General features: G+C 53.8%; 6 protein-coding genes across 6 annotated transcripts; 3 read left to right on the top strand and 3 right to left on the bottom strand.

Moving 5' to 3' along the window:
• The first annotated feature begins 1,289 nt into the window (after window positions 1–1,289).
• POSPLADRAFT_1065423 (glycoside hydrolase family 5 protein) lies at window positions 1,290–3,968 on the top strand. The gene is made up of 15 exons (XM_024481944.1): window positions 1,290–1,720; window positions 1,779–1,810; window positions 1,866–1,926; window positions 1,983–2,036; window positions 2,100–2,169; window positions 2,222–2,296; window positions 2,360–2,460; window positions 2,513–2,537; window positions 2,591–2,738; window positions 2,798–2,864; window positions 3,033–3,231; window positions 3,288–3,333; window positions 3,389–3,543; window positions 3,603–3,658; window positions 3,721–3,968. Exons 1-15 carry the CDS (start codon window positions 1,620–1,622, stop codon window positions 3,815–3,817), a joined length of 1,287 nt encoding a protein of 428 aa, XP_024340840.1. The 5' UTR covers window positions 1,290–1,619; the 3' UTR covers window positions 3,818–3,968.
• Window positions 3,969–4,741: 773 nt separating this feature from the next.
• On the bottom strand, window positions 4,742–7,352 carry POSPLADRAFT_1136766 (hypothetical protein; the record flags this gene model as incomplete). The annotated part of the gene is made up of 4 exons (XM_024484729.1): window positions 4,742–6,070; window positions 6,125–6,934; window positions 6,990–7,156; window positions 7,268–7,352. 4 exons carry the CDS (start codon window positions 7,350–7,352, stop codon window positions 4,742–4,744), a joined length of 2,391 nt encoding a protein of 796 aa, XP_024340839.1.
• Window positions 7,353–8,976: 1,624 nt separating this feature from the next.
• POSPLADRAFT_1138001 (hypothetical protein) lies at window positions 8,977–9,867 on the top strand (the record flags this gene model as incomplete). The annotated part of the gene is made up of 2 exons (XM_024484859.1): window positions 8,977–9,096; window positions 9,154–9,867. The coding sequence occupies 2 exons, from the start codon at window positions 8,977–8,979 to the stop codon at window positions 9,865–9,867; spliced, it is 834 nt and encodes a 277-aa protein (XP_024340838.1).
• A 115-nt stretch (window positions 9,868–9,982) lies between these two features.
• On the bottom strand, window positions 9,983–16,323 carry POSPLADRAFT_1179647 (hypothetical protein; the record flags this gene model as incomplete). Its single annotated transcript, XM_024488689.1, has 20 exons — window positions 9,983–10,589; window positions 10,640–10,767; window positions 10,824–10,921; window positions 10,975–11,103; window positions 11,164–11,325; window positions 11,377–11,462; window positions 11,513–11,590; window positions 11,643–12,066; window positions 12,121–12,179; window positions 12,232–12,355; window positions 12,408–12,677; window positions 12,734–13,039; window positions 13,089–13,152; window positions 13,206–13,435; window positions 13,570–13,875; window positions 13,931–13,994; window positions 14,044–14,117; window positions 14,276–14,590; window positions 14,641–15,282; window positions 16,204–16,323. 20 exons carry the CDS (start codon window positions 16,321–16,323, stop codon window positions 10,099–10,101), a joined length of 4,170 nt encoding a protein of 1,389 aa, XP_024340837.1. The 3' UTR covers window positions 9,983–10,098.
• A 703-nt stretch (window positions 16,324–17,026) lies between these two features.
• On the top strand, window positions 17,027–18,695 carry POSPLADRAFT_1045173 (hypothetical protein; the record flags this gene model as incomplete). Its single annotated transcript, XM_024478694.1, has 9 exons — window positions 17,027–17,112; window positions 17,184–17,348; window positions 17,404–17,454; window positions 17,507–17,552; window positions 17,604–17,637; window positions 17,686–17,786; window positions 17,845–18,024; window positions 18,077–18,218; window positions 18,274–18,695. 9 exons carry the CDS (start codon window positions 17,027–17,029, stop codon window positions 18,693–18,695), a joined length of 1,227 nt encoding a protein of 408 aa, XP_024340836.1.
• Window positions 18,696–19,099: 404 nt separating this feature from the next.
• Window positions 19,100–21,465, bottom strand: POSPLADRAFT_1045172 (hypothetical protein; the record flags this gene model as incomplete). Its single annotated transcript, XM_024478693.1, has 11 exons — window positions 19,100–19,183; window positions 19,242–19,336; window positions 19,465–19,629; window positions 19,694–20,120; window positions 20,185–20,266; window positions 20,329–20,462; window positions 20,522–20,604; window positions 20,672–20,783; window positions 20,842–20,926; window positions 20,983–21,200; window positions 21,286–21,465. The coding sequence occupies 11 exons, from the start codon at window positions 21,463–21,465 to the stop codon at window positions 19,100–19,102; spliced, it is 1,665 nt and encodes a 554-aa protein (XP_024340835.1).
• Window positions 21,466–22,353: the final 888 nt, after the last annotated feature.

The raw sequence follows: 22,353 nt of genomic DNA, 5'->3' as shown, positions 1-22,353 counted from the left end.
AATGCACTATATGTATGGTTTCAATATTTCTTTTGAGCTGCTCATATCCACTCCTCCACAGCATATTGACGATTCTCAACGCTGTTGACCTGGCTGTTGTTCTTCATCACCACGTGAGTGGCTTGTGTGTACATGGCGGCGTTCTCGATTATATTTACCTTTTTTTGAACAGCATGATGTGCCCATCTCAGTTAGCATCTACCCGTTGGTATCATCTCTACATTGCGTTGGTGACGGATAGCTCACTATCTGGTCCAAAGGATATCTTCGATTCTCATCTCTCGCTTCCTTCTTTCCATCGGCGAAGCGGCAAATCGAGGGAGCCCAGACCAAGAAACGGAGTCGCTATGCGCGACTACGATTAACGTAAAGCGTCTCTGCTTCGTAGACGCCAGCGACCGGGCTTACACACGGCTCTATATTTCAGCCATCCTGCGACGAACCCTTGAAAATGGGGCGTACTGCGCCGTCAGAGAAGAATACTGCTGTCCGAGTCGATGACACATTGGATGACTGCGAGGATGCAAGTTATGCTGAAGACCACAGACTCAATGATCAAGACTCGATTTGGTACGCCGTCTGACCAGAGAGAGGGCACTCGTGTAAAAAGGTGATTCTGTAATGATGGCCTGGGATTGACGGGCGTCGTGCACTCCGGTATCTCGGCGTGCCACCACAATATTTTATGTGCCTGCAACTGGTGCGGTGCGTTTTGAAGTCTCTAAGATTTCGAGGGCCGTGACCGTAGTACGTGTATGATCAGAGGCACCTATCGTTCGATGCGAGACAATAAACTCCCAGAATTCAGAAGGCATCGCCTGTATGGCAGATTGTGCATTTAAGCTACTGAAGGACGGTCCGATCATCGTAGGCACGAGAGCACCCGTCGACGCGCTTTTAAAGATTCATAAGTGCACCCGTTTTGCATAGGCCATTGCCTCGAGCAGGACTCACGTGCCAGGCTTGCGGCCACTTGGTGTGAGCTTGTCCATGTAACCCACACACGGGCGGCAGGCGCTCTCGAATGATTGTGTCCGTTGCGCCACTATACTCACAGGCAGTATGGTTTGTCGCTCGGACAACGTGCAATGCCTGTGAAGTTACCAATGAGATAACTTCGCGAGCACCCTTGTATATAAAGGTTCACATTCAGCACGGGCAGCCTGCCCGGTCTTTGGCATGTTTGCCGCAGCGAGCGGTGGGAATCCCAACACGCGCCGGCTAGAGCGAACGCGGTCAAATGACCAGTCTCGTGCGGACGCGCGACCTCGGTGGTCTCAACATAGTACATCAACCGCGCTGCAGCCTGTCATGGGATCCCAAAATGCTTCTGTCGCTCCCTCTGATCCTCGATCAAGGACTAAAAATGCCCATTCTCCGGCGATGGTCTCGATTGCATGCCATGAAACAGCGTCTCTGCCTGTAATTTCCTACGCTCATACGTTATGCATGGTTCGCGTGTGCGTGTTCGGTCCCTCCGGACAGCGGACCTGAAACGAAGTATGGACGCGAACACTCACGGCGATTTGAATCTCCTCTCAGGGACGGCGGAACGGCAATGAGACGATATAAAATCGACCGTGCTCGTGCACGGTTACATCGTAAAACCCCAGGCGAGGATGCGCGCATCTATAGGTCTCGTAGGACTCCTTGCGTCCGTTCAGCATGTTCTCGCAGGGACACTACCGAGCAAGATCTACGGCGTCAACATCGGCGGATGGTGAGGTCCTTCGTGTCTCCCGTACTTCTGTAGACGTGACGCGTCACCATGTTCACAGGCTCGTGTTAGAACCATGGATGCTCCCTGCTGGTGCGTTATCATGCAGACACGTTTGAAACATCTACCTCATACATCGACGTTCCAGAATGGGAGGCTATGGGCGGTCAGATATGCTCTGACTGCTCGCAATGTATTGGCTCGGAATGGTAATGAGACACTGGCCGATATTGAATCGCGTCACTAATTCCATCTGGCCCTGTAGGTCATATACCAAAGCTTACCCCAATATTGCAAATGCCGAGTTTGCCAAACATTGGTAGATGTCATGTCCTTGCACAGCGATATCAACATTCACCTTCACGGACTTCACTACTACTAGGTCCACGTGGTTCACACAGGACGATGTCAACCAGCTCGTCGCGGACGGGATCAACACAGCTCGGATTCCCGTGAGTGCTTGGGCTCTCTTGAAAGGGTTATGATCGAACGGTTTGCGCAAAGCTTGGCTTCTGGCTCGTGGAACCCCTCGTGAACAGGGCAACCGAGTTCTACCCGGAAGGAGGGATTGTCTACTTGGTAAGGCCATAATAGCGGGTCGCTGAAGACCGCTGCTCATTAACGATCGCTCATGATCGACAGCAACAAGGCGTGAAGATGCTCAGCGATGCTGGCATCCAAGTGATCCTCGATCATCACGCCCTGCCAGGCGTCCAGACTGGCGATGCATCATTCACCGGAAAGTATGTGAAACAGTGTCTGTACCGCAGGCACGGCGAATTAACCATGATGTAGCTGCACGGAGTATGTCGAGTTCTATGTGAGTCGCACCCCAATAGCTACCGCGTCCGAGACTCTGATATTGGCGCACAGACCGATTACAACTACCAGCGCGCTCTGGTATGGACCGCTGTCATGACTTCCCTGTCGCATCTGGACCCCAATTTCGCTTCGGTGTTCGCAATTGAGGCTGTCAACGAGCCGATCATGGATGCAGACCAGACGCCTGGTTATGGCACTTGTAGGTTGGCCTCGCCCGAGTTTACCGATCGGCTGCTGACGGTTTGCCGTGAATGACAGTCCAGAAGGAGTTCGTCGACACCGTCCGCGCCGTCGAGCTCACGTTGGGCATTCCGGTGCCTGGTCTGTCTCTTGATGCGCAGATCAATACAAGCAACTTCACGGAGGCGCTGGGGCAGGTCGCGAGTCTGAGCACAATCTTCAACTCCAATGTCAGGGAGGCTCTGGCTGCAGCTGCTCCAATGCTGGTCGACCTCGCCGTACAGTTGTCTGTTCCTGCTCTTCTGGACACGAGCCTCGCGTCAGGTCTTCCTTCGCGGAACACGCTGGTTACGACGTGCGCCATTCCGAGCTTCCGACGTTGCTTAGGGCTGACGGTGTTATATTTGGTCAGATTCATGGACATCAACTGGCAATATAACAACCCGTCGAACCCAGCAGATGCTGCTATCGGCCCTCAGGGTTACGACAACCACCTTTACTACAGCTTTGGAGTATGTCGTCTGTGAGACCCCACCGTGCTGACACTGACGTTCGGATGTCATGACAGGGCGTTGCCGCTGCAAATCCGACTGCTTACATGGAGAGCATCTGCAGTATGTTACTAATCATCCAAATTGGTTTTGACTCACGCCTTCTGTCGTGTCTCAGACTTGAACCGTGTCCAGGCAGATGCAGCACTTGGAGACACTCCACTCTGGTTTGGAGAGTGGGGCCTTCCGACGCAGTTCAACGCAACAGACGAGTTCTTGTATATGTGGGCAGATGCACAAAAACTCGCGTATAGCCAGGGAGCCGGGTGGATTGTAAGTTGCCGTCTTCGCGCGCTACCTGCGGAGAACATCTCCTGATCTCCACACTGTAGTTCTGGAATTTCAAGGTCGAACAGTCTGAACTGGCGGGTAACTTGTCACGACAATGGTAGGCGTTTTCGACGTGCTAGACGACGGGGGTCTCAGACTGAACGTCTTTCTCTTCCGCAGGTCCTATATTGAGGGCGTAAAATTGGGATTCCTGACGCAGGATCCATCTCAGTATCACAATGCTAACGTGTGCGAGCCCTACTTGACGACGTCTTGAGGCGCCCGGCCTGCCGCACTTGTTTTTGTGCGGCGATATGGGCGACGTCGAGCTTCCCCTGTACCCTCGGAGGTTGCGTTTGTTTATTAAGATATTGGATCTTAGTTAATGTACGAACACGAACGTACGCGATAAAATGAAGGTCCTCCCTCGATGCATTTATCTGAGCGGATGTGCGCGCAAGTGCACGGGATCCGGGAGGTGTCACCCAACATAGTCTCCTGACACCCAGCATCTCCATTGTGTCATTGCACATGTATTGAGACCATTGGTTTTTATGTGCTCTATCAATGTTCCCGGGATCTCGTATGTGATGCAGCACCCAACACCCTCATTCTACGTCAGAGAAAAGCAAAATGAGGTGTCAGTGTTTGATGACGGTGACACCGCTGTAGTACTGTATACTGTATGCCTACAATGGTGCTGTCCAATTGATGAAAACGTCATGTCTCTGACCACCTTCCATGGAGCTAAATTGACGGTGGAACTTACGAACAGTAGTAAGGTTTTACACTCTCATGAAGGTGGAGGAAAAAAAGAAAATAAATATTGAGACCCGTAGGTCTACCACTCCGGGAAAGCGTGTCATCCTTGTGCAGGGGCCATGCTAATCTTCTCTGTATCGTTCCAATTTTTTCGTATGTCACCCCGAAGGGGACAATACATGATGACGATTGATAGTGGCTATAAGAGGCATTTTGCATTATGTGCGGCCTGCGGGTGCATTCCCACGGTTGATCCCTACTCAAGCACTTCACAATTTCTAAGCTTGGCTATGCATATAATCCGACGGTGGTTCATGCGACGTTCAAGGCGCATTAGAGCCACCATGCGGCATACAATATGTAGTGATCATTATAAGCGAGTGTAGGTATAGTAATGTGTGGTATAGTCGTAAAGGCCAGCTTCAGACCCATAATCCAATCAGTAGCCGTCCATCGCACCGCGTACAGTACCCTCGCGGAACTCCCATTCGTACAGCGCAGTGCTTGTCGAGGTTGCCATAGAGGATGCTGCGCTACTCGAGATCATCGCCGTACTGGTCGAATCAGCCAAGTCCTCCGCGCCTATAACCGACGCAGAAGTGCTAGGGGTGGCAGAGCCCGATGCAGATGAGGAAGCCGTGGGTTCGTAGACCTCCACAGCGAGCGAAGCAAAGGCGGTTGTGCTGGGAGACGCAGAGCTCGAAGACGCTGTCGCAGAGGTACTGGCTGAGCCCGAGTCCGAGGCCGTCTGAGAGAGTGAGACGAAGTTCGCAAGAGAGGGAATAGCCACAGAAGCCTCCAAGGAAATAGAGTTGCCTGTCGCAGACGCAGTGACAGAGGTTGACGCAGTAGAGCTGGCCGTTGCAGACGCAGTGTCAGAGGTCGAGGCAGAAGAGCTCACAATGGTGGAAGAAGCCATCGCAGAGGAAGCCGAGATGTTCGAAGAGAAAGTCCCCGTCGCCGAGGCAGTCGAATTAGCAGAACCCACAGCCGAACCAGAATCGTCAGGATCCGAGTCAACAGTCTTTCCAGCGACAACCTCGGGTGTAGCAGGTGTGAATACCAGCGTCACATTGTGAGCTTGAGCGAAGACCGAAGGTGCATCGAATGTCTTAGCGAAAGACGCACGCAGCGGAGGGTGCGTCGCATCGCCGAAGTCTTCGTCGAGGCTTGCCATACTTGCTGGCCTGTCGCTCGTTGGGGTCGAGGGATCCTGGGAAGTGGTTGTCGCGTTTGCCGTCAAGCTCACAGTAGCAGCCACCGTCGAGTTTGAGGTCGTACTAGGGCTCCCCACAGAGTCCTGGTCGTCCATCTGGTCGTCCTGGTTGTTCGACCACATGGGCCGGACGACGCCAGTGTCGGGAACGTATGCAAATACTTGACTCTTGTGTGCGTCCGTTAACGAGCCATTCAAGCACTGTTCAACGGTCAGCGGGGATGGCGCTGGGGGGTTAGGGTCGAATGTCGCGCAGTACGGTTCCAGCGCCGCACGTTCCGCATCGAAAACCAGGATTTGGAGCATGACCTTGACGAAATCCGAATCCAGGAAAGTCGAGTTGGGCAGAGCCTCAGAGTTGGACCAGCTCGTAGAATTCGTGTCATTCGACGGCGCGGCTACAAGGAAGATCTGCGTCTGGTCAGTCCCGGAAGCGTTCAACACGAAGCTTGCAGCCGTGTTGTTGTCAGAGTTCGCGGTGCTATTGTCCGGCGCTGATAAGACCAGGGAGGCGATCTTCTGCTGAGCCGTCCCCGTCCCCCTCACTCCGGTCTGAATGTATGCGTGAGATTAGCAGTCCGATGAGAGAAACGCGTAAGGACATACCACAATGTCAACGGTACCGGGAACTCCAGAAACCTGGAGGTCACTGCGTCTTGTATGGGCGACGATGAAGGAGGATCCATGTTCGCCTGCGACATAATTTGAACCTGCGCCGCCACTCCTTCGGTGAACATTGACATGGTCGTGGTTCCCCTCTACGACGACTTTGTCATGGTGGTCGTGGTGGTGATGGGGCTCCGGCGCTGGGGAACGATGCACGTTGACATGATCGTGGTTCCCCTCCACTACTACTTTGTCATGGTGGTCGTGGTGGTGATGGGGCTCCGGCTCAGGGGAACGATGCACATTGACATGATCATGATCGCCCTTGACGATGACCTTCTCCTGATCGTGGTCATGATGATGGTGCGGCTCTGGAGACCTGTGGACGTTGACGTGCTCGTGGCTGCCCTTCACAATTATTTTGTCGTGGTCATGCCTGTCATGAGAGGGCGATCTGTGCACGCGGACGTGATCGTGGTCGCCCTCGATGATGACCTTGTCGTGATGATCGTGAGGCGAGCGGCGTTCCAAAGTCCTGAGGCCGACATCGGCATCGTCATCGGCATCGTCGACACCGACATGAACGTTCGGGGCGGAAACCACTATCCCAGCGTGAGGCGAGCGCCGAGCGAAGCGCGAGGCAAGGATAGACCGGTGCACATTGACGTGGTCGTGGTCACCCTTAACTATAACCTTGTCATGGTGGTGGTCGTGTCGCCTGCTTTGAGTGCGTTCCGGACAGGGCTTATCGCCAATGCAGATAGGACCGAGTTGGAGGAGTGGGTCCAAGGGATCCCAGGTGGAGGATCGCTGGGACATATTCATCAGTACTGTAGGAACCAAACAAGGAGGCATGTTCCCGAACCTTGTCCTTGCCCGACTGAGCGTCCTGACTGTGCGCATTCCCATTCTTCACAGAGCCCTTGGGGATCTTACTTGTCGACTTTATTGGGGGAAGAGGGATGGTAGGCTTTGGGTGACGCTGCGCCTGGTCGTCCGATCCATCGCTGCCGCTGCTTGAGCTCGAGGAACCTGCAGACGTGGTGTGCGAGAAGCTATGTGAATGGGTCGAGTGTGCTGTGTGGTGATCAGTCGATGACGGGCTAGCCTCGGCCTCGCGGTAGTGAACCTGCATCGCATTACCATCGCCGGGAGTCGGCATGGCAGAGACGGCAGCAAGGGAGGACAGGGCGGCCAGAAGGGCGAAGCGGGGAGCGAGAACAACCATGGTTGAAAATGAACGGATGGATGGGGCGAAAGTGGGTTCGAAAGAAAGTGATATTAAAAGAAGGTAAAGCGATCCTGTCGCAGTGAGGAAGGGTCGATAGCACGATAGCAATACGACAGCAACAATGACCACCTGGGTCTGAATGTGGTAGAGAGAAGGAAAGCGGGATGGGCGAAACGCGAACGGCGAGTTCGAACTTATACCTCCGGCAGAGTCCGGTCAGCCTCTGACAGCCGGGACGTCATGGGCAGGAAATCGGCGGGAACGGCGGGGACAGGTTGTCAGCCCTGTCACTCCGCCGCCGTTCGACATCCAACTCACGATCGAGACGCGTCAAACCTCCTTGTTGCCACATCGCACGTGATTACAGGTCAGGAGGAGTGCTCGCGAGCAATCACTGCTAATGGCACTCCTGTGTTCGAATTCTCGGGTGCACACCTGGAAGTAGCGGGGCGAGCGACCTAGGGTGACTCTTGAGACATGCCGCGCGATTGCCGTACAGCTGTCCTGAGCACGATTCCAGATATCGTCGAAAAAGACGCGCTCCGTAAAACGACATCTCATGCACGCATGTAATTCCTCACACTGTGAGCTATGTGCAGCTGCCAAAGCCAAGTTATTACGGTGTTCTGGTAACACAGCTGTACGAGCACTTACCCCCGGTGCGCGCTCAGCGTGACTACCATATTTTCTTTGTTCTTTGGCCAAGGAGGAGGCATGTCACATCCGATCTAACCTTGATTGCGACTCCGTTTCGAGGGAGTGTGGCCTGCGTGAAAAGAAAGCTCAGTTCGTCGTAGAATAAAAGCCTTTGTGGCGTGAGAACGCGATCATCACTGATCGGCGCCGCATCTTGACTGCCGCCACCTGGGACGGTCCAAGCTCAAGCAACGCAATCCGAGGCAGCCATCCTCGTTATTGTTCCTTCAGCCTCTTTATCAGGCGTCTTGTTCCACAACAAGAAGGTCAACGCCTGCCGCGAAGTACACACCAGGTACGACAGCCATCGCCGTGTCATACACACTAGCACAACCGTACCGTCTTCGCCAATGGCTCTCTGGCCAGAAAGGCCGAGGATAACTTATGGCATCAACATCTCGCAAACATACGGCCTCAAATAGGCGCACCCTTCATCGATAACGCTGCCGAGTCACTCACCGGAAACCTCACCACATCCAACGAAGACACGCTGCACACGAACCGCGCGGTGCACGCAGCATTTCGACCCCGCTTTCGGCCCAGCTTGTTCACATAACAGGCAAGTCTAGATCTAGGCATGAGCTTGGACCCACGTAGCCCTACCGCAGCGGCCCGCTCCTCCGGCAGCTGCTGAGCGCCCCCATCCATGCCTTTTCCGGGCTGCCGTCCCTTCCCCTTTCAGCAGGACGCGTTGTCCTCTCGCCCAAGCCATCACGCCCCAGTGGCAGACCATAGCAATGCGCATGAGGCATCACAACAGCCCGGCGCTACAGAAGCCTCGGACGCTTTGCGCTTTGGCCGTCCGCTGCCCTCCTCGTTCTGATGCTCAGGCGCATTCGACGGGGCCGCCACAGATGCACGAACATAAAATGCCCGCCGAGCCTGCTATATTGCAGCATCGGCCGCCCCCTCTCAATTCCCCATCATGGCCAGCATCATCGTCCCCCAGCCCCAGGCAATCGTCCCCGCTCGGCCTGCGTTCCAGCATTGGCCATACCAGGTCCAGAAGAAGGTGAAGGCAATAGGGAAGCCCTTTACCAATCAAGTCAGTAGCTCGAAGCATCTATGATGATGAACAGACGCTGACGGCCCTGTCATACAGTTCTTCACATGGAAGATCCAGGGATACAACGCGCAGCAGGAACAGTGCAGCGACACTGGAGGGGAACCAGACGGCCTGTCGCAACAGTCGATCTGCGCCGTCCTGGTCCCGTTCCCGCTCCCGCCCCCTCTCCCTCTGAGAGAGCAACGCACTATTCCTGTAACATGGGAGCCGTCTGGAGCACCAATCCACGACGCCTCTAGTAGCTCGGATTACGATATGCGCGACGCGTCGAGCGATAGCGACTCGGAGCGCGGTGTGGTCCCCCCCAGCGACCAGCCCGCCGCATTGCATTGCACGCGTCTAAGCCCTCTGAGAGACCTGTGTCTTACCACTCTGCCCGCCGAACTGGCCACTCAGAGATGTAGTCAGCCTGCATCCCCCGATCCGGCCTTACAAGAGCTGCGTCGCACCGTTCGGACAACTCTTACCACGCGTCGTTCCCGTACACTCCGCCATGACGCGGATGGCAAGAACCGCCTGGACGGCAGGTCACAGCGGCGGCTCACACGTCCCACCCTCCCCTCGTTTGGGCACGTCGTCCGCACCACCGCGATCGACTGCACCCAGCAACGGCCTCAACATCGTACCAGGCCATACTCGTGCACGTCACGTTATGACCACTGTTGCAGCGGATGCTGTCCGGACACGCTGTGCCCATTCAAAGTTTTCGGCCACGCGCAGCCCTGTCGACGGCTAGAATTGTCAGGATGATGAAGCCCTCAACGGAAGATACCCCCGATTCGAACTGGACTACGTCATATCCTTCTTTGACGAACAGTATATAGACCTTACCACGCAAACATGCAGAATCAATCCCATAGGCATTATTAATATCCATGCTAAGCCGTATAAATGAAAGACAAATGTGGTGTTTATACACAAAGGAAGGCTAGCAAACAATCGATAACAGGCAACAACATGCGATACAAGTAAGAGAATACATTATCGGAATGATAGGGCAGGGTTCAGGCGAGGTGAATGCGGTGGAGAGTTGCTCTGGGCAAAATGCGTCGCATGCGATGGTGAGGACAGAGATCCAGGAAGGTACAATGGGATGGTGGGTATAAGCTCGAAGACATGTTGTGCAATGGGTCGGGCACCCCGGTTAGCCCCGGGTTGTAGAGCATTGTCGGCGTTCATCACCCCGTGTACGCGTGGCTCTTGCGAAACGCCCTCTGTCCAGCCCTCTGGTCCGGGTACTGATGATGTCGGACCGTTGGTGGTGCCCCGACCATCCCATATGGATCGCACATCGTTGCCAGGGATGATTTGCGCCAGACGCCCTGTCTCGACATGCCGGATCTCAATGAACCTCGTGTCGAAGAGGAGAACATAGGGTGGATGCCATGCAACGTGCTCTGCGGTTCCCTCCCATTCAATGGTACCCATTGATCGGCTGGGATCACCATGACGATCCACGTACAACCCAAATTCTACAGAAAAATGTGAGAAAGATTAGGCAATACAGATACAAAAACCATACCGTCATAGCAGAGCAAGAACTCGTCCTGATTCGTGCGGAACATGCCCATAGGTCGACATGAATCGCAGCGCTTAGCGAGTTTTTCTAAGCGAGGATCATCGCGTTGGGGGATAGTGACACTCTTAAAGCTAATGCATGGCAGGTATGGGTGAGACGTCTCAGGTAAGAGACGAGACCAGCTTACTCAGTAAGGTCCATGATCTCGAAGCCTTTCGTGCATAAAATGACAATTCTGGCTTTGAGGAAGATCAGGTCGAAGGATTCCGATGGAAGGAAGAAGTCCTAAAGATAGCATGGTATTAATCCCCAATCTCGAACGAAGTGAACGGATTTACCCTGTATACTCTAAACCACTCTGATCGTTGAGACCTGAGCATGATGCGAGAGCTGAATGTTCTAGGTGCTTCGGCCCTCTCGTTGATCTTGCCGATGACTGGTTCCAAGACCCGGAAAACGCTGTCCAGCTGGTAATAGCGATCGTTAGACATGGGGAACGGCTCTCGGTGTCTCAACATCCTCCTTACCCCTTTCTTCTTCATGTATATCACGAGTGTGCGACCATTGAGGGTTCCAACGCTGAAGAAGTGGACGTCTTTGTTTCCACTTAGCTTCTGCGGGGTCTGAGATGTATGCGCGCTCTGAGGAGAAGAGGGAACAAGTGCTTCGATGTGGTAGGCAAAAAGTGACTGACACACGTCGTGAGACATAGTTACGAGTCAACTTGTTAGCAAACGAACCTTGTCCGCTAGCACCAGGAATATACCGAAGTCCTCCAGCATCGCACATTGAGTCACCATTTTCAGATGTAAGACCCGACGCATAGCTTTCAAAGATAGATTAGTCGCTGACATGCACTCTGGGCATGGTACTCACAGGATGAATCATGTCGGAAGCCAATCCATACACCCTCGGCGCATCCAATAGCGACGAGCCCCCGGCCATCAGCCGTAGCTTGATTGCATCCGTGAGCAGAACTCAAATTTTGTAGAGGCGACTAACTCACTGAAGGGAACGGAGCAGGTAACCTTGCCGGTGAAGGCAGTCTCATGGTGATAAGCTTGGTTCCCACCAGGAGCCATAGGTTGAACGAAAAATGTGTCCGCGCTAAGGGTCTCGACCTCGAAGACCTTGTTAGATTCCTGCACAACTTTACGCAAACCAATTGCTTCCTCGAGCTTCTGTTTCCACTCGCTACGAGCCTGACTTGTTTCGGCGAAGACAGTGTAGAGGCCGCCTAATCGGCCATTATGATGAATCGTGCAAGGGTACACAGCACGGGAATCAGTTGCACTGTCAGGCGTGCCCGCAGCACCTGGCGTAACAGCGGTTTCGGCATGTCCCGTTCGACCCAGACGCAGAATTCCGGCACTTCGTTGGGTCGGTGGATCAGTAAAGTTAGCCAACGTCAACAAATCAAGCGGGATGGGCTATCGCGACAAATCTTGTCAGCGGATGAATGCTCGAAGATCAAAAGTACATACGCGTCTGTATACATGATACCGCGTAAGGCCTTCCTTCTCCTTGGGCTTGGTCATAACGACTGTGAAGAACATGTGAGTGCTTGAACGTCGTGGGCTGGATGGAACACGTACGGTAGTTGTCGAAGAGGAGAACAAACAGCTCTGTCCAACCACTCCACTCGAAGCCGGTATCAGGCTGACGCAAGAGCTTGCCAGTATGGATCAGCGAACGGTTTTCGTTCAAAAGATCCATATCCTGCGGGAAATTCGTAAGGATTGACGAGATGCAGCAAACTGACACTACTCACGATGGCTTCGCCTGGTTTAAACACCAAGTTCGAGTTATACCTCCATACCTCGACTTTCTGCTTTGCGGCCATCACACCAGGCTCGGTTTCCTTGCCCAGCGCCTTGATTAAATCAAGGACCTGAGGGATGGTGTCCAAGTCCTCGTGCCCCTCAGGAGTCTCCTCAAGAATGCCCTTCAAAAGCAGCTCGTATCGGAGTAAGCGTGGAATCGGTCGATTGATGAAGTTCTTCATGTCTAACTTGCGAGCCTCGGGAAGCCGAGTGCATTGCTGGGTCAATCCCAAGAGTGAGTAGCAGTCGTATACAGTGCCCTAGCCATACTCACGTCCACAAAGGTCTTGAAGGCCGGATTAGTCACCATCTCATCGTCAATACGGTACGCTGCGATCGGGTAGTTCGGGATGTACTCCATATACGCTTCACGGAAGTTCAGGACGGCGTCATATACGGCCGCGGTAATACTGCGAACCAAGGGGTGCTCCTCGCGCTGAATCTCGTGAAAAGTATTTAACATCTTGCGATGATGGGAGTGCAGCTCTGCGAAGTTGTGAAAGACATCTTTGATGAATTGTTCCAACCTATCCCGGGGTATGATGGGAGGATCCATTTCCCGCAGCGGTGACACATACATCTTAACAATACGTGAGCAGCATGCAATGAAGAATGATAAGTGAACTTACCACTTCGATGTTCTCGAGATCTTTGACGTACTCCATCTCACCCTTGATGAGCTCGAAGATGATCCTGTTGGCAGTGACTTGAGATATGCGCTTAGATGTATAAATATATAGACATACGACTGGCGCTTGGGTTCTTTCTTTGGAAGACTCTTCCTAAGCTCTTCGGAGACGAGATTGTGCCATTCATATTTGCCAATCTGACCCCTGCCCATCGCCGACTGCCATGTCCACAGTTGCGCAACGGTCTGCAGCTTCTTGATGGCCTCAACCGCTTCCTTCAAGAACTCAGCATCCGTGTTCCCCTCTGCAGTCTCATTGCAGATAGCCTCGAGGATGACCGGATATTTCTGCAGATGTTCCGAGGGGCGCGTCAAGAAATGCTTGAGGTCGAGGTGGCGTGCGTCTGGATGACGCGCGCATTGCTTGTCGGCAGCCGCAGCGTCAGTACTTGGACCATTGTATTATGTATCGCCATACTAACCTCTAGGAAACGGCGGAACTCGGCATTGCGCTCACTTTCCTCCTTGACTTTGTTCTCCGCGACAGGAAGATGTCCCACGTAAATCGGGTACGCAACGCGGAACTCGGTCGCCGCCTCGAGAAAGATATCACCGACGCCCTGAATAATGGGGTATTGTTCTCGTTGTCGAACATTCAATACCTCCAACAGCCGCCTGTTGCATTCTCTCAAATCAAGTATGTTGCCGAAGACCTCATCAATGAATTCGTCGATCTCGCTTTGCCGAATGACCGGAGGGTTAACCGTGCGAAGGGGGACGATGAAAAGCTATATGTCGTGAATGAGTCTCGCTCTGAATCCTGAAATAAACAAAGCTACTGACGGACTCCACGATATCCAAGTCTCGGAGATATGATTTCTCCTTGCTTATAATCTTGTGAATGATGCTGACCGCGACATTAGCTATGAACAAGATGCATATCGACAGCGACGTACGTTTGTCGGTTGATTTCGCTCTCGGGTAATGTCCGCAGGATCTCTGGAGGTACAGTAATAGACCAAGACTCATCCTAGTCGACGTTGTCAATACATGTGAAAAGGGTATTAGGGATGCTTTAATCACCTGTTCTTCTTCCTCGTCCTTCTCCGGAGCGGCCGCAACTGGCATCATCTTGTTCTATCAAAGGGTATTTAAGGGCAATCGCTCCGTACTCGGGATTTCACTCACCCGTTTGGGACATGCATAAGAATAACAAGGAGTCTCATCGTAACAGCTCGGCGAATAGCATCGTGTGAGCATCGTGACTACTGCCGTTGGCAGCTCCTCGCGCTCAACGCGGGAGTCCGACGCGCCCTCTTGATCGTCAAGGAACATGTAGACGTCCTCAACACCATCCTGTAGCGGACGACCGCCCCACTCCACTTCGTAGAAAAAGAGCTGACTCTGCAGACTGCGAGCGACCTGTAGCGCTGCCCGTCTGTCATTTGTCGATATGCCATGGGTAACCAACAGTTCACGCTGGATTTGCGACTGAATGGTCGACTGCGAGCCTAGTGAGATTCCACAGAAAGAACGAGGAGTACGGTACTTACTACAATGTCTTTCCCAGTGAAAGCTCTTGGGTACGGTATGCTACCCTTGACATGGGTGCCTCTGGGTACCTTGTCCCGTAGTCTGACCGCGATGTGACTCAAGAGCGAGGGGTTGAAGAAGCGAGTCTCATCATCTTCTGACGCATCGTCGTCGTAAAAGTCGTCATCGTCATCGTCCTGCCAGTCCCCGTGCAACTCCAGCGGGCGCTTGATATCCTGGAGGGTGCGCACAATCTCGTTATCCCGCCACGAGCTTGCAGGTCCCTGAACAGATGACGAGCGAGACACTTGGCCTTGCGGCTGTGGTTGAAGATGCGTCTGGGACGAGAACTGCTGTTGCTGCTGACTGTGACCAGCCTGAAGGTACAGATCCGAGCCCTTGGAAACATACGACCCAAAGGAATTGCCCCGGTTGACGGACGTGGCTGCTGATGAAGACGCACGTACGATGTTAGTGCTGGGGGTAAGTGAACTGTCCGATACCGTCGTGACGATCGAAGGATTCCGGCCGACGCCGGAAGCACCAGTCTCGTCTATAGGGCCCGCCCCATAGGCCGACGACGCTGTAGAACCCGTGGATATAGACCGGTTAACGTCTTGTATCGAATTTGGGACTGCAAGAATACGTGAATACACTGTCATCTGCGTTCACAACATCACTCACGGTTGCGAGTGGCATTCACGGCGGCAGCTGGAGGCACAGGCGAATGCCGTGGAGTCACATATTCCGACACGCTTGGATAGAAATCGTCCAGGAGAGACTGAGAATTGGGCATCCAATCCTCGCCAAGGGTGTGTCCCGGAATTTTAGGCGGCAGTGCGCCTGCCGGCCGAGTGGATAGTTGCCGCGATATGCTACCATTTGATGTACGCCATCCATGTGGATCAACTGTCTCTGGAACAGGCATCTGCAGCGACGGCCTGGGGGCATTGCTGTCTGAAGAACTAGGTCGAATGGATGGAGCGTACGCTCGAGAGTTGGGACGCGAATCAAATCCAGTGTATGCAGGAGATCGAGTAGCTACTGGCGGGAGAGCAGGAGGAGGAGGAATGTGCTGGCCGTTGAAGTGACCGCCATTTGTCGCTTCAACAGGCGTCTGGGGAAGTCTGCGACTGGTGCTGCGGAATCCATTGGTCAAGCATGTAGACGGCCAGCACGGGTGAATACGCACGAATCAGCGCTGGAACGTTTGGGCGGAGGAGGGGGCGGCATGTCGTCTGAATATGTTTGTTGTTGCGGATACGGCATTGCTGGCAAAGGCGGCGGCGGTAGTACCGGCGGAGACTGGCCTGGTATGCGCGGTAAGGGTCGTGGACCGCGTTGCGTGGGCGATTGTACGCTGCCCGTGCTCGATGGCGGCCGCGCAGTAGGTCGTGGTGAGGAAGGTAGTCCGTAGTTGACTGAACAAAGATGAGAATCAGTGATCTCAACAGCGAGCGTCACTTACAGTTATGCCCCGAGGTAACCGAGAGCGTTTGCTGACGAGATGAGGTCGGTGTATCTTCGCCGTCGTCTGTGTAAGTACTGTAGAAGGCCTCCACCTCGCCGTCGCCGTTCTGCACAGGATCGGCGGTTGGTGATTCGCGCTGGAAGCCAAGGAGGACTTGGTGGTAGAGATCGGCTAGTTCCTCATCCCCCGGGGTGTAATAGGTCTTGTTGGGGAGCGCGTCTGCAGAGGACATGAAAACGGCAGGCCCACTTGCGCAGGCCTATATGGCGGTATCAAGTGGCGAATTTTGCAATCGGTCCAGTCGAAGCTGACAGGAACGCCAAAATGCAGGTGCAGCAGATAAACCGCGCGGAGGCGGTATGGAACGCAACGGCGAAGCACAGAAATAGCCCGTCACGTGCATCCCTCACACAGGACTGACTGAGAAGCGCCGACTCGGTCGGCAGGGCTTGCAATATTGACAAGCTGACTCTGTACTATGAGCACAACACAGTGCAGGGTCGTAAAGGAAGCACTCGCCAACGCATGAATAGCAGGTCCAATTTTTATCGAGCCGCGTTGTGTAGGAAGCTGAACATGTATATGAGGGTTGGAGAAAGGACGTAGACGGAGGTCTGAGCGGGCACAGACTCTTTTATATCTGCGCAGACACCACGGCAAGATGGCACAACGATCTCGAACCCCATATGACATCACGATACTGGAAGGCGTCGAGTCCGATCGAAAGCTACTGTGTGTCCAAATACAGTGACCATATTACCATTTCGGGTGTCAGGACAAAGATCGATTAGATAAATCGAGATATCCATCACAAATTCCCGATTCTTCTTATGATTAGTATTCTGCAACTTAAGCCACAGTGATTTCTACACGTTCAAGTACAAGCATCTACGATACTACAAGCGCAGAACAGACAATCAAACACATCTACTGTCATGATGCAGGCAAGCAGCTCAAAGACATCCCGCATAGCTTCCTCTGTGCACGATGTGACCGCCGAAAAACCGCCCTTCGGATCCAGGTGAGTCGCGGGTTCAAGATTTTTGGTATTTGAAGTGCCTTCGGACGCGGTTACCGAACAGATCAAGTCAGGTTCCTCACAGACGAAGCTAATGTTTGGAGTCAAAATGCGTGGGATCATGTCCCGCCTCCCGACGATCAACAAGAAGCCATAGCGTCCGCACTCGCTAGGCAAAAATTAGCCCCCGTGCCGGAAACTGAACGCTCAAAGTATAATGAGAAACCTGCGAAACACTGGTATGCTTTGCTTTGCACACACGGCGCAGGCATAGTCAATCTTAGTTCTCGACAGGGACAATTTCTACAAAATGAATGCAAACAACTTCTTTCGCAATAGAAAATGGCACGCATCATGTCACTCACTCTCTGCCTCCACGTCTCATGAGATAATTCAGGTTGCACCTAGAATTTCCTGAACTCGTGAAAGCTGCCGAACTTGAGGTCTGAGAACCGCTCATGGTCCAATATCGCTATCCCTGACCGAATCCCCAGGCCGGCCTTATGACTATTGCAGAAATAGGATGCGGTATGTGCCTTGATACCCACACTTGAAAGTATTCTCACATATATGTAGGCGCTGGTAACGCCGTCTTCCCGCTCCTGTCAGCAAATACAAATCCTCAACTTCAGCTGCGCGCGTATGACTACTCGTCACACGCGGTGAAACTTGTCCAAGTATGACATACACTTTTCCTCACACCCTGAGCTATTTGATTTGCTTACCCGCCGACAGACAAATCCACTTTACATATCTCCTCCGGCGGGCTCTATCAAAGCTGCCGTATGGGATCTGTCGTCAGATCAACTACCATCCGAGGTCGAGCCCGAGAGTGTCGACATAATCATCCTCATATTCGTGCTCAGCGCCCTTCACCCGTCTGAATGGCGTCGTGCCGTTTCGAACGTACATAAAGTCAGTAGCTCTTCAATCATGAGTACTTAAAAAGCGACTAAGCAGCCTCCAGATGCTCAAACCGGGAGGCATGGTGTTGCTCCGTGACTACGGCCGCTACGATCTTACGCAACTACGCTTCAAGGGCGGCCGACTGCTCGAAGACAACTTTTACATTCGCGGTGACAAGACCAGGGTGTACTTCTTCGACCTTGGTCAGTTCCCCACTAAGCGGTGCATGCCAGTGGATATTTACTGGCGTTGGCACAGACGAGCTAGCTCTGCTTTTTACCGGCTCGCATGCACCAAAATCAGCGCACTCTCACAGCGCCGTGCAGGTCGTTGAAGAGACCGATGATGGCGCCCAGAGCGACTCTGCTTCCTCCCCGTTCGCGACGCCGAGTCCTTCTACCCCTCCTGACGCTCCGGCATCCCCATCCGCTAATGACGGGCCCTCAGACTCTCCTTCTACCACCACAACCGTCCCTCCCATACCTTTGAGCACCTCTTCCATCCATCCTTCCCTGCTACATGCTTCGTCTGGCAGTAATCCCCAGCTATTCTCGATAGAGCAGCTCGGTGTTGACCGTCGCTTGATCGTGAATCGGAAAAGGCAGCTCAAGATGTATCGTGTCTGGATGCAAGCCAAATTCCGGAAGTTGCCATCTGTCTCCAAGCAAGAGAGCCCGTAGTAGTAAATACACAGATATAGTGCCACGGACTACGTGGGTTGCAGGGACTACAGATCGCTCGCACACGGCATGATGTTGTAAGAAGTTATATATTACGCAAGACCTAATACACCATGTACTCTAAGATCCACACACACAGCGGGCTGCTCCAATTCCCCGGTCGACAACGCCTACACAGCACGCCCAACCACCAGTTCATATTACACCAACATCGAGGTATCTTGCGTACAGTACATATATGGGGTCGAATATGTAGGCCACATATCTCAGTCCGTATGCGCTCGACGATAGGCGGCAGCGCACGTAATTTGTGTATTCTGTGAGAGTAAAGGGAGAGCGGTATATGTGCCTCCGAGGATGGGGAGAGGATGGGGATGGAGGATGGAGGGGATGGAGGGAGGTGCTCAGAAGATGACTGCCGCAATCTTGCCCCAGATCGTCGTTGCCGGGACCTCGGGTATTTCTGTCTCCTCGATAGATGGGATGGCCTGTAGAGTGTCACTCAGTATTAGTCTATAAGTCGCACTACACGATGTCAGCACGCACCGTGACGAAGTCCATCTCGTCTACGCGCCACGCCTTGGTGCGCTTGAAGAGCTTCCAGAATACGTACAACCCAAGGAAAATTGGGACGTTGATATCTGTTCATCGCATAAAACGATTAGCCTTCGCTCCCTAGATGCAGCAGCAACGGATAATGCGAACTCTCCGGGAAAGAGTCCCAGGAGAATAGTGGAAATGGAGCAGGCCAAATATAATAGATACGTACAGTCCGTGAGGAAGTCCGACGCGTTGAAGGCCCAGAACACAGCGAAGCCATTGATGAGGATAAAGATCGTCAGCCAGAAAATCGCCCACCACGCAAGGAAGGGCTGCAGGCGATTCCAGTACGAGAACGTCCGGCGGTCAAAGCCCTGAGCCTTCAAGCCCGCATCTGCGCGCATATATGCAGTCAGCTCTATTGCGAGTATAAAAAAAGGGAAAAAAAGTATACGCACAGAAACGCAAATACGTCACATTCATAGCGCCCCACGAGAAAAACCCGCCCGTTGTCGACAAGTTCACGAGCCACGTGAACACCGTCTCCGCACCGCTCGAGACGTTCATGAACGACAGCCACGCGAAGCACGCGCTGACGAGCACTGCAGCGATCGGCAGCCCCTTCTTCGTGCAGTACGTCAAGAAGCGTGGCGCCTGCCCGCGCAGCGCGAGACCGTACAGGATACGCGAGGCCGAGAACAGGAACGAGTTGCCCGCAGAAAACGCGCTCGTGAACACACACGCGTTGATAATGTGCGGGAGCACACTGATGCCCGCGCGCTCCATGGCAATCACGTACGGTGACTCAGCGGCGGTTCCGGATTCCGAGAGCAGGTTGGGGTCGTTGTACGGCACAAGCATGCCCGTAATGAGAATGCCGAGCATCTGCCGGACAGATGGTCAGCGCGTTCTGCCAGGCAACGCATGAAAGCGAGGATGTGGGGCTCACGTAGAAAACCAGGATACGCCAGAAGACACGACGGACGGCCTTGGCGATATTTCGTCGTGGGCTTTCTGTCTCGGACGCAGCGCTGCATTCGCACGTTAACAGACATCAGTGGTATCTCACGGATAAATATTTGAATATGCATACATAGCGACAAGCTCCATACCCTGGTACGAGAATGCGGCTTGGACGATGACGGACAGGATGCCCAGGAATCTGTCCAAACCAGGGTGCTTGGGCTCCAGACCCGCGCCAGCAACTGCGCCGGGGTTCTTCCAGTACTATTACCGCATGAAGCTCAGCTGCCGCAGCTGCATTTTTGCGAAGAAATCACACATACGCGGAAACCAATGCGTTCATGATTCGGGCCACCACCGAGATCAATGACCAGGCCCGCAATAATGAGCAGGGTGATCAGACAGACTGCGGATCACCAGGAGAACATGAGGATCCACGACAAAGGGACTATGACGGATTTTTGGACGCGTACTTTTGATGATGGAGAAGAAGAATTCAGCTTCACCAAACCACCGGACACCAAAGATGTTGATTGCACAGACACAGACGGTGATGGCGGCGGTGTATGCCGCTTGATGTCCAAGCTTGTGGAGGAAATTCGTTTGAGCGTCGCAACTGACTACCCGGACAAAAGAGACTTACATCAGGGTCCCAGAATGTGATCAAGATGCCCGCTGCCGTGATTTCAACAGGTGTTGAGATGGCACTGGTGTAGAAATAATTCCACCTGCAAAAAACGCACTTAGAATTTAATGCTCTGAAGGGGGAAATGGCGTTACAAACCCTAGTGCAAAACCTAGTGCGGGGTCTGCCCAACGCGTAGCATAATGGGGGAAGGTACCGGAAATGGGCGCGAACGCCGTCATTTCTCCCAAACTGCAAAGAGTAGCATAGCCGACGGTTCCAACAAGGCCGTAGGCAATGAGGGCACCGAGAGGGCCTGCACCTTGGAGGGCGTGGCCGGACCCAAGGAAGAGACCAGTACCTAGCGTACCGGCAATCTAGAATACAACGTAATCGGGATGTTGCGCGATCGCGAGCGCCAGTGAGCGGCTAGGCGGGGCGGATACACAAAGTAATACATACAGCAATCATCTGTACATGGCGCTGCTTGAGGCGACGCTGGACCTTGTCGAGGTCGACCTCCGAGAAATGGAGGCGGGGGTCATCCTGGACGACATACTCTTGGGCGCTGCCCTTCTCGACGGAGGACGAGGTATCCTGTTTCTCGTCGAGGGGCACTGGGTAGATGCTGTTCTCCTCCATGGCGGAGGGGGCGTATGTCGTGAACGAAGAGTAAAAAGGTCGTGAAGACGAAACGAAGAAAACGGGGAGAGGTCCGGGGGCGCCATGTGAAGCGCCTGCATATAACCGGGCAGCGTGTGGGAGCGTGTGTAGATGGGGCCGAGCCGGGGGCGGTGGAAAACTTCGCCGATAAGACTTCGGTAAGCGGCGCCACCGACAGATCTGTTGCTTTCGTCGCCACAAACTCAGATGTCCTGATGCCCCCCGCGTTGGTGCCTCTCGCGGATTCCCCCGCAAACCAGTCTGCCCCGAACAGGCTTTTTGCCTCCAGAGTGTCCTCGACCTCTGCGCTCCCTCCTCGAGCGGCCACGACGCGATAGCCTCGGACGGCCTTCGGATGTGCTCAGACTTGGCGTGTCGGTGCCCGCGATCTCATCGACAGGGACATCGTATTCGCGCCCTCTGCGATCTGGCAATCGGTGCCTAGCGCACACAGGCGCCCGTTTCTGAGATAAGCGCCCGCCCGACTGCGCGCCTCCATGCCCTTTCCAGCCAATCATCGCCAGCGAATCTCACCCAGACTCCGCGGGCCTGCACACCCACAACCACCAACGACTCATTCCAGTTCAGCTTCCGGGAGGTGGTCGTGTGCCCACAGAAAGTACAGACAATGCGCCCCCTACTCGTGCGCACCACCCCGCCAGCCCCAGGCGGAGCCAAAATGGTGCTGCGCGCAACTTTGGGCCCCGCCAGCACTTATCTAAACGCCCGCCGCATGGGCCAATCTTCAAACGTTCAACCCCATCATCTCCCTCCAGCACGTCACAACTTGTGATCTCCACATGCCAAATCGCCAGCGTTTTTTGACCAACCGTTGTCACATTACACAACTCCGGCCCCGACGTCCCA

The sequence above is a fragment of the Postia placenta genome (assembly GCF_002117355.1).
Source record: "Postia placenta MAD-698-R-SB12 unplaced genomic scaffold POSPLAscaffold_4, whole genome shotgun sequence".
NCBI lineage: Eukaryota > Fungi > Basidiomycota > Agaricomycetes > Polyporales > Adustoporiaceae > Rhodonia > Rhodonia placenta.
The sequence above is the reverse complement of the archived record's forward strand: the minus strand, read 5'-3'. Positions and strand labels throughout refer to the sequence as shown.

Excerpts from the sequence above, each read along its gene's own strand:
- POSPLADRAFT_1065423 (XM_024481944.1), top strand. The coding sequence starts at position 1,620 with ATGCGCGCATCTATAGGTCTCGTAGGACTCCTTGCGTCCGTTCAGCAT. Across the intron at positions 2,461-2,512 it reads GATGCATCATTCACCGGAAA|CTGCACGGAGTATGTCGAGT; the intron begins GTATGTGAAACA and ends ACCATGATGTAG. Across the intron at positions 2,865-3,032 it reads GGCATTCCGGTGCCTGGTCT|CCTCGCGTCAGGTCTTCCTT; the intron begins GTCTCTTGATGC and ends TCTGGACACGAG.